At 35.0% G+C, this 16047-nt stretch overlaps 1 protein-coding gene across 1 annotated transcript in view; it reads left to right on the top strand.

Moving 5' to 3' along the window:
- CFAP47 (cilia and flagella associated protein 47) overlaps positions 1 to 16047 on the top strand; it is a 546463-nt gene that overhangs the window by 324546 nt on the left and 205870 nt on the right. Inside the window, 1 exon segment of the mRNA XM_089904937.1 lies at positions 11167 to 11253. Coding sequence (XP_089761063.1) covers positions 11167 to 11253 — 87 coding nt within the window.

The raw sequence follows: 16047 nt of genomic DNA, 5'->3' as shown, positions 1-16047 counted from the left end.
TTATTGTTTACAAAACAAAAATTCTTTTTTTAAAACGGCTGGTGAATTTATGGTTCCCATGTTCAGTGAGGGAGAATTTTATTTACCGTAATTTCATTAAAGTGTTATATCAGAATGTAAGGAATAAAAAATACCAGAATATGTGGCATTAATCCAGTATTAAAATATGCCCTTAAGTAAACCAGATGACTGCAGTTCTTTGGAGGAAATCAGGATCAAACATGTTTAGACTTATTCTAGTGGTAGAACTGAAAGTAAATCTCAAAGTTCCTAGAATTGGTAGAATATTATAATTGTATGTTTCTCAAAAAATTATAATATTTTATTGTTATTTTATGGTTTATCTCAGATTGAATTAAAATTGTTACTTCTTGTGAGGAATGCATGGTTTGGTAAAGGACAAGATTGTTAATTGGGGACTTTTGACTCCTTCCTCTCTTATTTGAATGTGGCCTTCAAACTTAGGCAATGGGAATATGAACTGAAAAATTTAAGGCCAATCATAAAATTTATAAAATTAATATTTTAGTGTAAACATATATTACTTTTAAAGGTAAAATATAATAAATGAGAATGAATAAGAAAGGAAATTTAAAGCCAAATAATTCATATAGAGAATATTTTAATGTTATAAACAATATAACAATAAGTGACCTAGTTTTTCATATTACACTTAAAAAAATGATCAGGATTTGCTTATTATTAATGATCTCATATTAAATGTACTTTAAAGTAAAATTTTAAATTTCATAGATTTTCCAAAAATTTATATGCAGCGCAATGATCAGATTTGATTCTACTTTGTCAAAATTTAATATTCTTTTTAACAAATAAGGTGACCCAGTCTAGATTTTAAAAAAAAAAAATTATTGAGCTGTGCTTGATATACAATATTATATATTCTGGTGTACAGTACAGTGATTCACAATTTTTAAAGGTAATGCTCCATTTATAGTTATTATAAAATATTGGTTCTATTCTCTTTGCTGTACAATATATCCTTGTAGCTTATTTATTTTATACATGGTAGTTTGCACTTCTTAATCTCCTATCCAGTCTAGATTTAACAGAAACAGGATTAGCTCCCACACCTCTGTGTACCAGATCAGTAGTTCTCAAATTCCTCTTTAGCAGGATGCAACTATTTCATGCTGTATAATTCTTTTTTTACGTGTTGTAAGGTTTGGTTTAGTAGTATTTTGTTGAAATTTTTGCATTTATAAAAAAAGGATTTACTAGTGTAATTTTCTTTTCTTGTGATGTCTTTATCTGCTTTTTATATCATCAGTACTACCCTCAGAGAAAGATTTGGGAAATGGTCCTTTCCATTCTATTTTTGGGGAGAGTTTGTGAAGGATTGGTATTTATTCTTCTAATGTTTGGTAGAATTGAAGCCATCTGGGTCTGAGCTTTGCTTTGTGGAAACTTTATTACTAATTTCATCTCTTGTTATGGCATACTCAGATTTTCCATTTCTTCTTGAATCAGTTTGGTAGTTTGTGCCATTGTAGGAATTTATACATTTCCTCTAAATTATCTAAGTTGTTGGCATGGAAGTTTTCACAGTATTCCCTTATAATCCTTTTTTTCCCCCCTGCAAAGGCAGTAGTGATGGCCCTTCTTCCATCCCTTACTTTGATTTTTCTCTCCTTTATTCTTGGTCAATCTAGGTAAAGATTTGTTAATTTTATTGATCTTTTGAAAGACCCTTCTTCTAGTTTCCTTGATATTTTCTATTTATCTTTTTTTAAAAAACATCTTATTTTGAGGTATATTTGATATGCAAAAAAACCCTATACATTTAAAGTATACAATTTGATGAGCTTGGACATATGCATATACCATGATACCATCACGACAATGAAGGCAATAAACACATCCATCACTTCCAAAAGTTTCCTTGTGTTCCTTTTCTCTTTTTTTTTTTCCTTTTTTGTGGTGAGAATTCTTAACATGAGAATTGCCCTCTTAACAAATGTTTTAGTGCACAATACCATATTGTTATAGGCACTATGTTGCCTATAACATTTATAGGCACTATGTTGCATAGAACATCTATAGTACTTATCCATCTTGCATAACTGAAACTTTATACAACTCCCATTTCATCCTCTTCCCAGCCTCTAGCAACCACCAGTCTACTCTCTGCTTTATGAGTTTGACTATTTTAGATACCTCATGTAAATAGTAACTTAATTCCACTGAGATTCACAAAGTTTTACTCTTATATAGCTCTATTCCCTTCCCCCTATTTTGTGTTTCTTTTGGTCATATGTATTATATCAATAATGTTACAATAATCAGTAATATTACATAATATTTATGAATATTTCTTTTTATTTCTTTTGTATATTTTTTTATGATTTTAAGAAAACTGAGAGAAAAAAGGACAGTATATCAATTTGCTAGAGCTGCCAGCACAAAATACCGTAAGACTGGGTGGCTTAAACAACAGAAATTTATTTCTCACAGTTCTTGAGGCTAGAAGTCCAAGATCAAGGTGCTGGCAGATTAGGTTTCTTCTGAGGCCTCTCTCCTTGGCTCACAGATGGCCCCCTTCTTTGTGTGTCTTCACATGGTCTTTTCTCTCTTCACATGGTCTTTTCTCTCTATGTGTGCATGCCTCGTGTCTCTTGTATGTCCACGTTTCCTCTTACAAGAACACCAATCAGGATGAATTAGGGCCCACCCTAATGGACTCATTTTAACTTAATCACCTTTAAAGGCCCTGTGTCCAACTATAGTCACATTGTGAGGTACTAGGGGTTAAGGCTTCAACATACGAAGTTTGTGGGGGGGGGGGCACAGTTCAGTTCATAACAGAAAGTACGTATTTATAGCCTTCATTATATTAGCCTTCTTATTTATCATTTTTGTTTTTCTTTAATTGTTCTTATAGATTCATGTTACCTTCTGGAATGATTTCCATAGCCCAATCCAAGTTTGCTCTCACCCACCTCACTCCTTCCTTCCTTCCTTCCTTCCCTCCTTTCCTCCCTCCCTTCTTTCCTTCCTCTCTTTCACAGAAAAACAAATGTATTATTTAATAAACTATTATAAGGTAAACACTCTTGTATTTGAGTCAGGAAATAGGACTTTGTCAACCATCCCCAAATCTCTTCTTTCTTTCTTGAATAAACTGCTATCTTGACTTTCATGGTAATCAGGGAAGTGACACACACAAGTGTGAATTTCTGGGCACTGGAGTTTACTCTTGCTGATTAAAAAAAAATCATGTGCCTTTTAAATGATTTACAGGTTCCTCCTCCATTTCTTTCTTTTCCTTACAATCATCAGTTGAAGAACATGAGCTGATTGAGCTGCGGTTTCCCATGTCTGGATTTTGCTGATTTCATGTTTATGGTATAGGTTCACGTGTTCTTTTTTCAGTTGTATATTTTTTAAATTCACAGCTGGATACAGAGGAATGGATACAGAGGAACTCAGGTTCAGTTGCTTTGGCAAGATTAAAGGAAATGACATATTCTTTCTTTAGGAAGCATATAATATCTTGTCTCTTTTTGGAATGTTAGTAGCCATTGATACTCAGTGGGTACCTCATTATTCGTGGGTGGTTACAAAATGGTGATATTCCATTTCTATCATTTATGAAATGTATTAGTTGGAATATTTTTACAAGGAGAACATCTTCTCATCTCTTTGGTTATCCAGTGGTACAGTTCATATAAGAAAAGTAAAATAAATGTTTAATTGTTTCCCTTTATTTTTCTTCCTTTTAACCTTTTGACCCCCTTCACCCATTTATCCCACGCACCCCATCCCCCAAGTCTGCCATCCACAGTCTGTTCTCCATATCTATGAGCCCGTTTATTTCAAGATTCTACATATGAGAGAGATTATATTGCATTGTCATCTTCTGTCTGACTTATTTTATTTAATGACCTTGAGATCCATCATGGTTTTGCAAATGGCAATATTTCATTGTTTGTTATGGCTGAGTAATATTTCATTGTATATATACACCACAATTTCTTTATCCATTCATCTGTGAATGGACACTTAGGTTGTTTCCATATCTTAACAACTGTAAATAAAGCTGCAGTGAACATGGAGGTGCATGTATCTTTTAGAGTTAGTGTTTTTGTTTTCTTTAGATAAATACCTAGAAATGGAATTGCTGGATCATATGCTAGTTCTATTTTTAATTGTTTGAGGACCCTCCAAACTATTTTCCATAGTGGCTGCACCCATTTACATTCCCACCAACAGTGCAGAAAGGTTCCTTTTTCTCCACAACCTCACCAACACTTATTACTTCTTGTCTTTTTGATAATAGCCATTTTAACAGGTATAAGTTATATCTCATTGTGGTTTTGGTTTGCATTTCCCTCATGATTAATGATGTTAAGGATTTTTTCATGTGCCAGTTGGCCATCTGTATGCCTTCTTTAGAAAAATGTGTATTCAGATCTTCTGCCCATTTTTTAATCAGATTGTTTGGATTTTTGTGATTTAGATATTGGGTTTTTTATATTTTGGATATTAGCCCCTTATCAGATATTTGATTTGCAAATATTTTCTCCAATTCATTAGATTGCCTTTATATTTTGTTGATGATTTCCTTTACTGTGCAGAAGCTTTATTTCAGTTTGATGTAGTCCCATTTGTTTATTTTTGCTTTTGTTGCTTTTCCTTTTGGTGTCAGATTCAAAATATCACTAAGACCTATATCAAGGAGTTTACATAAGCCTGTGTTTTCTTCTAGGAGTTTTATGCTTTTAAGTCTTATGTTCAAGTCTGTAATCTCTTTTGAGTTAATTTTTGTGTATGATGTAAAATAGTGATCTAGTTTCATTCTTTTGCATGTGGCTGACCAGTTTTCCCAGAACCACTTACTGAAGAGACTGTCAGTACCACATTGTATATTCTTGGCTCCTTTGTTGTAAATAATTGACCATACAAGTGTGAATTTATTTCTGGGCTCTCCATTCTTTTCCATTGATCTATGTATCTGCCTTTATGCAAATACCATACTGTTTTAATTACTCTAGCTTTGTATTGTTTGAAATTGGGGAGTGTGACACAGCTATGTTCACCCATCTCATTTTTCAAATGGTTTTTATTTTCCTTTCTCTTTCTCCTCTCTTTCTGTTAATTTCGTTAAACATGTGTTGGTCCATTTAAGTGTATACCATATATATGTGACTGTTTATTTTTCTTTTTCTCTCTGTTTTCAGACTGCAAAATCTCTATAAATCTTGAAGTTTGTTAATTCTTTTTTTCCTGCCAATTCAAATCTCTTGAGCCCCTCTAGTTATTTTTTTTATATCTGTTATTGTTGTTTCCAAATCCACAATTTCCATTTGGTTCTTTATTAATTTCATTCTGTTTTGATATTCTCTATTTGATGTTACATTGTCATCATGCCTTCCTTTACTTCTGTAGTCATAGTTTCCTTCGTTTTTGAAGACACTTACAATGGCTATTTTGAATTAGTGTTCTGTTAAATATGGTAGTTGATCACTCCAACAGGCAGTTTTTCTTGCATGCCTCTTTTATTGTTTCTTTGCTTGTTTCATAATTGTTATGTTGGAAACTGGACGTTTTTGAAAATATATTGAGTTCTGGTCCCACTTCCCACAGGATTGTTAATGTTGTTTGGTTGTTTGTTTACTGAGTAGCTGGCTTATTTTAGTGATGTCTACTCCCCATTCCCCCGTCCCCCCCCAAAAAAAAACCCACATACATAGTGTGAACCTTCTAATGTTGCTTCTAGGGGATACAGCCTTGGGTATGCTCACAGTCACTCTGAGTTAACAGTGGTTTTGGCAGGGCTTTCTTTGACTCTCTGTGTCTCTGTCCACACCTAGCTATTAAATTTCCCTAATTCCAATTCTATGGAAGGCATAAATTGCTCCTCAGGCCAGTTCAATCAAATCCAGGTCCTTTGAAATAATAATTCGTTAGGTCAGTGTTTGAGATTTATTCTGTCCCCAGGAGGGCTCCTCCCAGTGGTCTCTTGCCCCAGGTTTCTCCAACAAACTAGCAGGGATCCTCCCAATTGCCTTTCACTACAACTGCACTATTTTTTATTTTTTTGGCTGTGTTGTGTCTTCATTGCTGCACGCAGGCTTTCTCTAGTTGCAACGAGCAGGGGCTACTCTTCGTTGTGGTGCGTGGGCTTCTCATTGCAGTGTCTTCTCTTGTTGTGGAGCATGGGTTCTAGAGTGCAGGCTCAGTAGTTGTGGCGCATGAGCTTAGTTGCTCCGCGGCATGTGGGATCTTCCTGGACCAGGGCTCGAACCCGTGTCGCCTGCATTGGCAGGTGGATTCTTAACCACTGCACCACCAGGGAAGCTCCACCTGCACAATTTTTAAGGGCACCCTTGATCTTCACGTTTTTGAAAATGGAATCAGTTCCTTTGTGAAGAGATTAAGAACTATATGCTTTAAGGTCAGCTTCTCCCTCTAGGCAAAATCTCTGAGCCACAGCTCTCTTGGTGGAACTGGGGACACTGGTACACTTTTCTTGGAGAATCAGTCCCATATTAGGAGCTGAGTGCTAGGTGGGATGGGGGACAGTAGCTTCAGGTCTTCCTGGCTTGCTTCTTCCAGCATAGATCCACCACTTTATAAGGTAGGGCAATGGCAATTTCACATCCATGTAGAGCCTGTGGTCCATGATTTGGTGCTGGGCAGAAGAAGGGAGCCCCTTGGCTCCTCTCAGCTGCATTTGCCCAGAACTTAGCCTTAGCAATGTGTACTTGGGGCAGGATGAGAAATGTTGATGTCACACATCTCTCAGAAAGATAGTTCTTTATCTGGGAGGTAGGGGAGGAATGAGCCCTATATTCTTAGCTGTACTTGTCTGGAGTAGAGTTTATGTCTTAATTGGGTGAGGAAGGAGGAGGAAGAGAGTGCTCTTGGTTCAGGTGCCACAGACTGCATCTTTTCTTACTGAATTTAGTAAATATTACTGAAGAGGTGTGTGTTTTTTGTTTTTTGGGTTTTTTTTTTTTTTTTGCTATATGCCCTCAAGATCATTTCCAGAGAGTTTATATAGTTGATTTTTATATTTTAACTCATTTCCTTGGTAAGTAGTCCATGGAGCTCTCATGCTGTCATGCTGGAACAATGTTTGCTTTAAGTTCTATTTTGTCTGTTATTAGTATAGTCACTCCAGTTCTCTTTTTTTTTTTACTGTTTGCGTGGTAGTTTTTGTTTGTTGGTTTGTTTAATTCTTTTGTTCCCAGTCTGTTTATGTCTTTGAACCAATGTTTGTCTTTTTTCTAAGCTATTTTTTCCATTTCGTCAATCTCTGCCTTTTGATTAGAGTGTTAATCCCTTTACAATTAATGTAATCTCTGATACAGTAGGGTTTATGTCTGCCATTTTGATACTTGTTTCCTATAAGTCCTGTGTCTTTGTTCATCTCTTTCTTTATTACTACTTGATTTTGTTTTAAATATTTACTTTTAGTGTGCCTTTTAAAATTTTTGTTTCTTTTACTGTATGTTTTCTTAGTTTTTTTCTCAGTAGTTATCCTGAAGATTATAATTAGCACCCTAATATAAAATAATCTAGCTCAGATTGATACCAATTTAATTTCAGTATAATTCAGAAACTTTGCTTCAGTGTATCTCCTTTTCCTAGCCTGTTGTTAGTTCTATTATTGTTATACCCATTACATCTTTATAAGTTATAAGCCCTTAAAACAGTTTTACATTTATTGTCTCACACTATTTTATTTTAAATCAGAAAGGAGAACAAAAAGGATTGCAAATAAAGTACATTTATAGCCTATTTGTTTTATGTATTTACCTATGTAGTTACCTTTACCTATGCTTTTTATTTCATCATGTGGTTTAGAATTAACTTCTAGTGTTCTTTTCCTTTAGCCTGAGGAAATTCTGCTAGTATTTCTTGTAGGGTAGGTCTGTTAGCAATGAATTCTTTCATTTTTTTGTTTGTTTGGTAATATCTTAATTTTTCCCTAATGAAGGATAGTTTTGCTGTATATAGTATTCCTTATTGATAGTCTTCTTTCAGCATACTGTATATACATCATCTGATTGCATTCTGTTCTTTAGGGTTTAAATGGGAATTCTATTGTTAATCTTACCGAGGAGCAACATAGGTATTGAGTCAATTTTGTTCTGCTTCTTACTGTGTCTGGGCCTTTCAGTGACTTGACTCTTATTGTCTAGCTATGGATCACCTTGGGTTTATCTTGCATAGAATTTTTTGTACTTCTTAGATGTGTAAATTAATATTTTTCATCAAATTTGGGAAGTTTTCATCATTTATTTCTTCACATTTTCTGTCTGCCTCTTTTTCTCTTTTCAGGATTCTGATTAGGCTTATGTTTGTCTGTTTGAAGGCTTCCCACAGTTCTCTGAGGCTCTGTTAATTTTTCTTCATTCTTTTCTCTTTCCATTCTTTAGAATTAATCATTTTACTTGACCTATCTTCAAGTGTACTGGTCCTTTTGCCACCTCAAACCTGCAGTTGAGTCCCTCTAGTGCTTTTTTATTTCAGGTATTGTACTTTCTAAGTCCAGAATTTATAATTAGTTCTTTTGTATAATATCTCTTTATTGATATTCTTTATTAATTGTCTCCATAAGTGGGGTTGAAGGTCTTTGACATATTTTGGGTCTCTACTAAGCTATGGCGACTCTGCCTATGGGCATCTTGTCCCCAGATCTTCCTTTTATGCTTTGTCAGGCTCTTATTTGATCCAGTTGCTGTTGCAGCCTCAGGCATAATTGCTACTGATTGTTTTCAACTAACATCTTGGGGATAGGTGTTTTTCTTTGAGTCAGTTTGATTAAAGACAACACCTTGCATATTGAGCTCTTCGAGGGTACTGTGAGATGGGTTACACAGGAACAATGATCAGGGATGGATGGGACTTTTTTGAAGAGCTCCAGTCTCAGTCTGTTCCCTCCTGTGGCTGCAAGCCTGAGCATTTTTTACAACTACCTTGGTTGCAAGGCTGTTAGTTTTCAAGGCTACTATAGAGCTATGGAAAGGTGGAGGGAGAGTTACAACATAAAAGTTACAAAGCCACAAACTACTGTTCTTGCCAAGGTTTGGCAGCTTTTCTTGAATAAACACTACTTAGATTGCTGCAAGCCTTTCTTTAGTGAACTAGAATTCTGAAAAAGTTAATTTGGACAAATTTTTCCAGTGTTTTTGTTGCTTTTATACAGTAGTGAATATATAGTCGTTCTAAACCATTCCCTGCTTTTCTTTTTCTGGTGGCCTGGTTTTATTATTTAAAATATTTGGGTTGTTTTTGTTTTAGATTATACTCGTGCTTCTCAAAATGTCATCCTTGAGTCAGCAAAATCAACATCATCTGGGGGCTTATTAGAAAAACAGACTCTCAGGCCCACTCCAATCCAATTGAGTTAGAATCTGCGTTTAACAACATCTCCAGAGTATTTGTTTGTACATTAATGTTGGAGCAGTGCTGGTCTAAGTCAAGATTACTCAGAGTTTAATCCATAGACAGGCTATTTTAAAAACACCTGGAGATCTTGTTTTAAATGGAACCCATGCCAGACTAAGTCAGAATTCATGCAAATAGAAGCTTGGGAATCTGCATTTTGAACAAGCACTCCGGATAATAGTAATGCGCATTGAAGTATGAGAACCACTGATTTAGAAACTGCAGTAATGAAACAGGATCTTTTTCCATTTTAATGACAGTTTATATTTCATTTTACAATTAATATGTCTATTTTGAGGAAAGCATGTTCATTGTAATTAAGCAGGGACTTTTCAAACAAGCATACAGAATGCTATTTTATCTCAAAATGGTACATGTATAGTATATGAAAAATCTAATATTATAGTGGTTTAGTTTTTTATTTGTGTGTCAAGTAATATTATCCGTGTGATTGTTTTTTAGCCAGAACAAATTATTACCAAAATAAATTGCCCAATGATTCACCATGGATTTATAGAAATAAAAGGAAACATTATGTTTTGTGCCTCATAATTTTATGATATTTAAATGAGAATTTAGTGTATGATTTTATGTTTAAATTGCTCTCTGGAGAGGAATTATTCCTACATTTGCGTAACTGTAACTTTACAGTGATATAAGCAAATCTGCTAGTTTGATACATAGCTTGCATTGTTCATAGTTTACATTTTACTACAGTTAATTTTGTCTGTTTAAAACTTTTTATTATTTAATATTTATAAAATTCCTTACAACCCTTATATGAAGGCACCAGAAATATCAAGTTAAAACAAAAGGACAAAAACTGATGTCAACATTCAAATGTTAGGATATATAAATGTGTTGCAGTTTAGTTTGTATATGTGTATTTGTGAATGTGTGTGTGTTTTAAGACTAAAACATTTGATTAATTTTATTACTGATGTGTTTTTCATTGTAAAGCTAGTATTGTAAGATATTAATAACTGTTACATAATAAAAAAGGTTTCCTTTAACAAATCAAGTTTGGATAAATCTGTTCTTAACAATATTATACAAATTCTGTTCAACTCTGCAGGAGGGATTAGGCATTCCTGACATGACTCTTCATGATATCTTTCACCTGCCGTTAGAGTATCATTTCTCTACATTGTGAGGGGCTGAGAGGATAACATATTCATGTTTGTACTTTCCAGTACCTAGTCCCACACCTAACACACAATGGAGTCTCCAAAACTGTTTCTTGAAGGAATGAGCATTATTATATAGGAAGGACGGAATTTCTGTGTGATTCCAGATGATGGCATGGTTATTAATGCACTGATTTAACTAGGTACCCAAATCTCATGTCCAATCCTGAAAGAAACGTTTCTCTTTTCTGGAAATAGGATTAGAAATTATTAAATGTATATAACTATGACAGTGTATTAAGACCAGTGTGTAATTTCCTCTTTCTTTCTGGAATATAATTTGGGTGGTCATTTTTGCTCTAAATTTCCTTGTTATGAGAATTCAGTGTTGACTTTCCGTATAAAAATAGCATTTTTTACCTATTTCCATTCCAGATCTTTTCTTTCTAGCATACGTTTTGAGTTGCAGAATGAGAGCACATGGACTTTTTGAATTGTAATTTATTCTGATTCTAATTATAGTTTATGAATGATGGAAAATAATTTAAAAGAAGAATGTTTTGTGGTCATCTGAAATATGTTACAGTAGAATTCAAAATAATCCTTTTTTCATTTATTTTAGTGTCATTTTTGTGGAATCCTCAACATTTATCTCTTTGCCATCCCAATTAACTGAAGTTGGAGAATTTGTTGACCACATGAATGATGGGTAAATGTCTATATATTTTATGCTCATAATTATCTGAGGCAAATTTCTGAGAAATTAGCATTCAAGTAAACTTGTTATATAATTACATAGTAGTTTTCATTTATTTGAAATCTTTAATTTATATTATATATATAATTTATATTATTCACACTTATTCTTTTTATAAATTTCTAGGTTTATGTGCATGAAAATTGAATACATATGCACTTTATTAAATGCAGTGGATTCTCATTATTCATGGTAGTTATTTTCTATAAAGTTGCCATAAACACTCAATTAGTGAATATTGCACCATTACTCCGAGGAGAAGTATATTTAACCACATAGATTATAATTGTAAATCCTAAAAACAACCTATCCTGGTAGATTCCACTTTTTTTACTTTACACAGAGAAAATGAAGTTCAGAAGTGTTAAATGACTTACCTGAGGCAGTCCCACTAACAGGTATAAGAGAAAGGTTTTAAAGCCTGTCCTCCTGACCTCAGAGCTAGAGCGGCTTTGTGCTTCTTTTTTTTTTTTTTTTTTAATTTATTTATTATTTATTTGTTTTATTTTTGGCTGCGTTGGGTCTTCATTGCTGTGCGCGGGCTTTTTCTTTAGTTGCGGTGAGCGGGGGCTACTCTTTGTTGTGGTGCGCGGGCTTTCTTATTTCAGTGGCTTCTCTTGCTGCAGAGCACAGGCTCTAGCGCATGGGCTTCAGTAGTCATGGCTCTCAGGCTCTAGAGTGCAGTCTCAGTAGTTGTAGCACACGGGCTTAATTGCTCCGCGGCATGTGGGATCTTCCTGGACCAGGGATTGAACCCGTGTCCCCTGCATTGTCACGTGGATTCTTAACCACTGAGCTGCCAGGGAAGTCCCTTGGCTTGCACTTCTGTACTTGTGTACTACCCCCTACTGTCTCCATCCTCTGCTTATCTATGCTGGAAAACTGAAATAGAAAAGCCCAGTGTCACCTTATTTGACCTCAGCTGGGAACTTGTGTGACCAGCTACTGGAACTTTCCACCGTTCTGCACATGCCTGCGAACAATTCTGAAAGTGCCATGAGTATTGATTTGTGGGTTACAAATCAATTTTAGTGAGGAGGTGAATTTGCAAAAATGGAATTGGTGGATAATGAGGATTGACTGTATTTAAGCTTATTTGACCCATGTTATGAAGTCTGTATTTAGTTTAGAAAGGAACTTTGACTTCTCAATAGAAAAGTAGAATTTTTTAAAGTTAGATTGCCTCATATGTCTCATCTGTTTTAAACTATAAAATAGCTATTTAAAGTGAAGTAGAATAAAACAGTGTTATAAAGGTTGAAGAAAGTCAGGCAGAAACAAAATAATGCAGGTTTCTATTATAGAAGTGCATTTGACCGTTACTACTGTGTTGTTAGTTTATTTTATACCATTGTCTCTGTGTAATGCTTGACAGCATCAGTGTCATCCTTTTAGCTGCAAAAATATTGCAAGAGGCAAGGATTTGGCAGTGTTGATACATTGAGCTATAAAGCAGCATTATAGATATCATAGGAATGCAGTATTGTAGGCATTTATGTTAATTTCTTTGTAGTGTGAAATGCTAGTATTGGCAAAAAAACTTCGGTAAACAGTTCTCCTGGATTCTTTTTTCAGTCCCTTGCTTCTTGATCAAGAAGTTGCTTTGTGGTCACAGATTTTGCCTGAATGGCTTTGAAACAGTTTCTTCACATTAATTGCAAATAATTTATAGTATCACGTAATTAAACTAGAGTCAAATCTCAAAGAAATGCTGTAGGTATCTGTGAGCAGAAGTAACTCAAAATGGATCTGTTTAATGAAGAGCAAGAATAATGAGTCTACCTTCATAATTTGGAACACAATATGGAAATTCTGTATCCAGATTTTAATATGATTTTTCTTCATGCAATGTTCTGAAATGGCTTTAGTTAGACCCAAAGTTCCAGAATTATTGAAGCCATAGAATCTCAAACTACAGGTAAAGATATCTTTTTAAGTTATGCCTTTTAAATCAAAAACAAAATAGAGTCAACAAGTATGAAAGCATTTGTAATTTAATTTAGGAAAGGAAGGAAACTTTGGAAATACTCATGCAAAATAATTCCCAATTCAGCGTGAAGTATCGCTTAAGAAGTGTGTCTATCACAGTCTCAAACTTTATTGATCATTATTTCTCATATAGTCTCTTCCATTTGTATTTATAATACTGTACTGTCTTAGTTCTTCTCTCAAGTCTTCCTGTGAGGAAAGAAACATAAAGATGCAGTGACATTGAGTGTTGGGTCAGGGAGAACATAGAGTAGTCAGGCTTTGGCAGATTAGCTCTCAAAGAAAAATTCAGAGCCGTTAATTTAAAGGATCGCAGATTTACTCCTGTGCACCTCTTTAAAGACTGTCTCCCAGATCAAAGGCAAGGGTGAGACAAAGGCGAAAGCCACACAGTTCCTCAAGGAAAAGGGCTGGTCCTTGGTATGTCATTTCAGCATTGACATGGATTGAATACTGAGCCCCAAATCCATATGTTGAGTTGTGATAGAATAGTCTCAAGTTCACCAAAAAGCTTGCTTTTCTGACAATTCTGAACAGATTTATTAGAAGCATTACTGTGGCTCCTTCTTCTAGGGTCCTGACTGCTTTCTGTGTAACACCTCCAGGCTCCGGTTCATGTAACAGGCAAGCCTTTATTCATTTTCTCAAGGATCAGCTGAAGTATCCAGAACTCCAGCAATCAAGTCCACTTTATAGGCAGCAGAAAGGATAAGAGTGTACCCTTTTTCTGTTAGGGAAGCTTCCCAGAAATACCACATAGCACTTCTGCTTGTAGCCATTGATCCAATCTTAATCAGATAACCAACCCTAGCTGGAAGGAAGACTGAGAAACTGCCCTTCTCCACATACACATCAAAAGAAAATGAGGGTTTTGTCAGGGAGGAGGGAAGGACCAGGGGTTATTGGGATAGGCAACCAACAAGTTCCACCGTGAGGGGAGCACAAAAGAGTGTTTTTCTTCCAAATAGCACGACATTATCTAATATTTCATCAATCTGGCTTCATCAGCATAATGAGGCCTTTTGATCTTTAAATATAATCTTAATAAAACAATACTTAATAATGTGACACATCCTGTTTTTATTAAAGCTCTCCTTAATGTTTGTCTTGAACAGATTTCCAGACACAAAATTTAAGAACATGCATTTCAGTCATGACCAGAATGGAAGTCTGGTGCAGTACCTCTATGATTAACTTTCATATGTAATACACGATATAATAAGTATTACATTATCTCAGTAAAGCCCTGGTCTGGTCTCTAGGTTTAATCATCAAGGTAACATAAGAGAACAAGAAAATGTTTTTTAAAATCTCCATAAGCTAACTGGATTATTTTTAGAGCTTTGTTACAAATATCCTTGTTTTCTTCTTTTAGGCACATGGTAATATTGCACTTCCCCACTAATGTTGAAGTTATCCATGAACACATAACTCAATCGGCCAATGGCATGTGAGAACTGCTGACTGTTTTTTCCAGGTGGTAGCTTTAAGACCCAGTGAGCAATTTTTCTTGTCCCCTCTCCCTGCCACAGTTATTAGAGAGGCACATTTAGAAATGGAGGCCTCCTTCACCAAAGATCACTACATGTGTGAGCAAGAAATAAACTATTGTGTTAATCCACTGAGATGTGGAGTTGTTACTGTAGCATGACCTAGCGTATACTAACTGATACTCCTCTTCAGAGTCACTTCTGTTAATATCTCCCCACATGATAAATAACCTCTTCTCAAATGAGCCGTAAAGTGCTGAAATTATCTTTTAGATGGCATAAAAAAGGATCTCCTATTTAAAAATGTAAAATGTCTCTGTAAACTGGTCTTCTTAAGCAACAGATACATATAAAACAACACAGTTGAAACCACATGGATGAGGAAACTTTATGTTCATCACATATTTTACTTTATGTGAACATGATCCCTGAGCATAAGCAAGAGTAGTTAAGAAGTTTTTATTCTAGTTAAATCCCAAGGATTATCAGAAAGGATCAGGATAGGAGACTGATTTTAGCCGCACTTTAAAATTGAGTGATGGATCATCAGTGCTCAGAAATGGGCAATTTGTAAATAATTTCCTACAGTGATATGACTTGCAATTTTTTCCAGCAATTTTGAATTACTTATCACTCAATAAATTTTTACTAAGTGGCACCTTAAGTACTGTTCTTAGTACTGGAGAAATATTGGGATAAATAAGTCACAGATCCTGGCCCTAAAGTTGCCAACCATCAAGCAGAGAAGAAGAAAAAATCTACACAAATGGAAGCAATTGTACAGGGCAGAATGCATTCAGTAGTATGTGTTATACCAAAAAATAATATATATATATATGTGTGTATGCTCTGTGAGCTGATTGGCAAGGAATATCACTATGTAGATATTTTTGAGATCTTCGTGAAAGATAAAACATTGAAGGAGAAAAATGAGGTCCTAGTAACCTTTTTTCCATGTGTACACCATGTTCTCCTTTATCATATACAAATTGGGATCTGAAATATGAGTATGATCTTGACGGCCAGAATCTAAAGCAGGGGCAGAACTTTCCTACAAATATCCTACAAATATAGAAATATCATAGGAAGAGGGAATCGCAGAAGCATTTGGGGGAGTGGGGGACAGGCAGGCAAGGGGAAGTACAAGGCATACGCTTATAAATGTGGACTATAGGGTCAGCATAGGAAAGTGTGAATTCAAGTTGAAGAGGTATTGAAGTGTTTATCATTCTGCTTTGTACTTATTTCTTGTAGAGCTACTTTGCAT

Source organism: Delphinapterus leucas, chromosome X (assembly GCF_059928025.1).
Source record: "Delphinapterus leucas isolate spDelLeu-1000000601 "Yukka" chromosome X, BTC_Dleu_Yukka2, whole genome shotgun sequence".
NCBI lineage: Eukaryota > Metazoa > Chordata > Mammalia > Artiodactyla > Monodontidae > Delphinapterus > Delphinapterus leucas.
The sequence above is the reverse complement of the archived record's forward strand: the minus strand, read 5'-3'. Positions and strand labels throughout refer to the sequence as shown.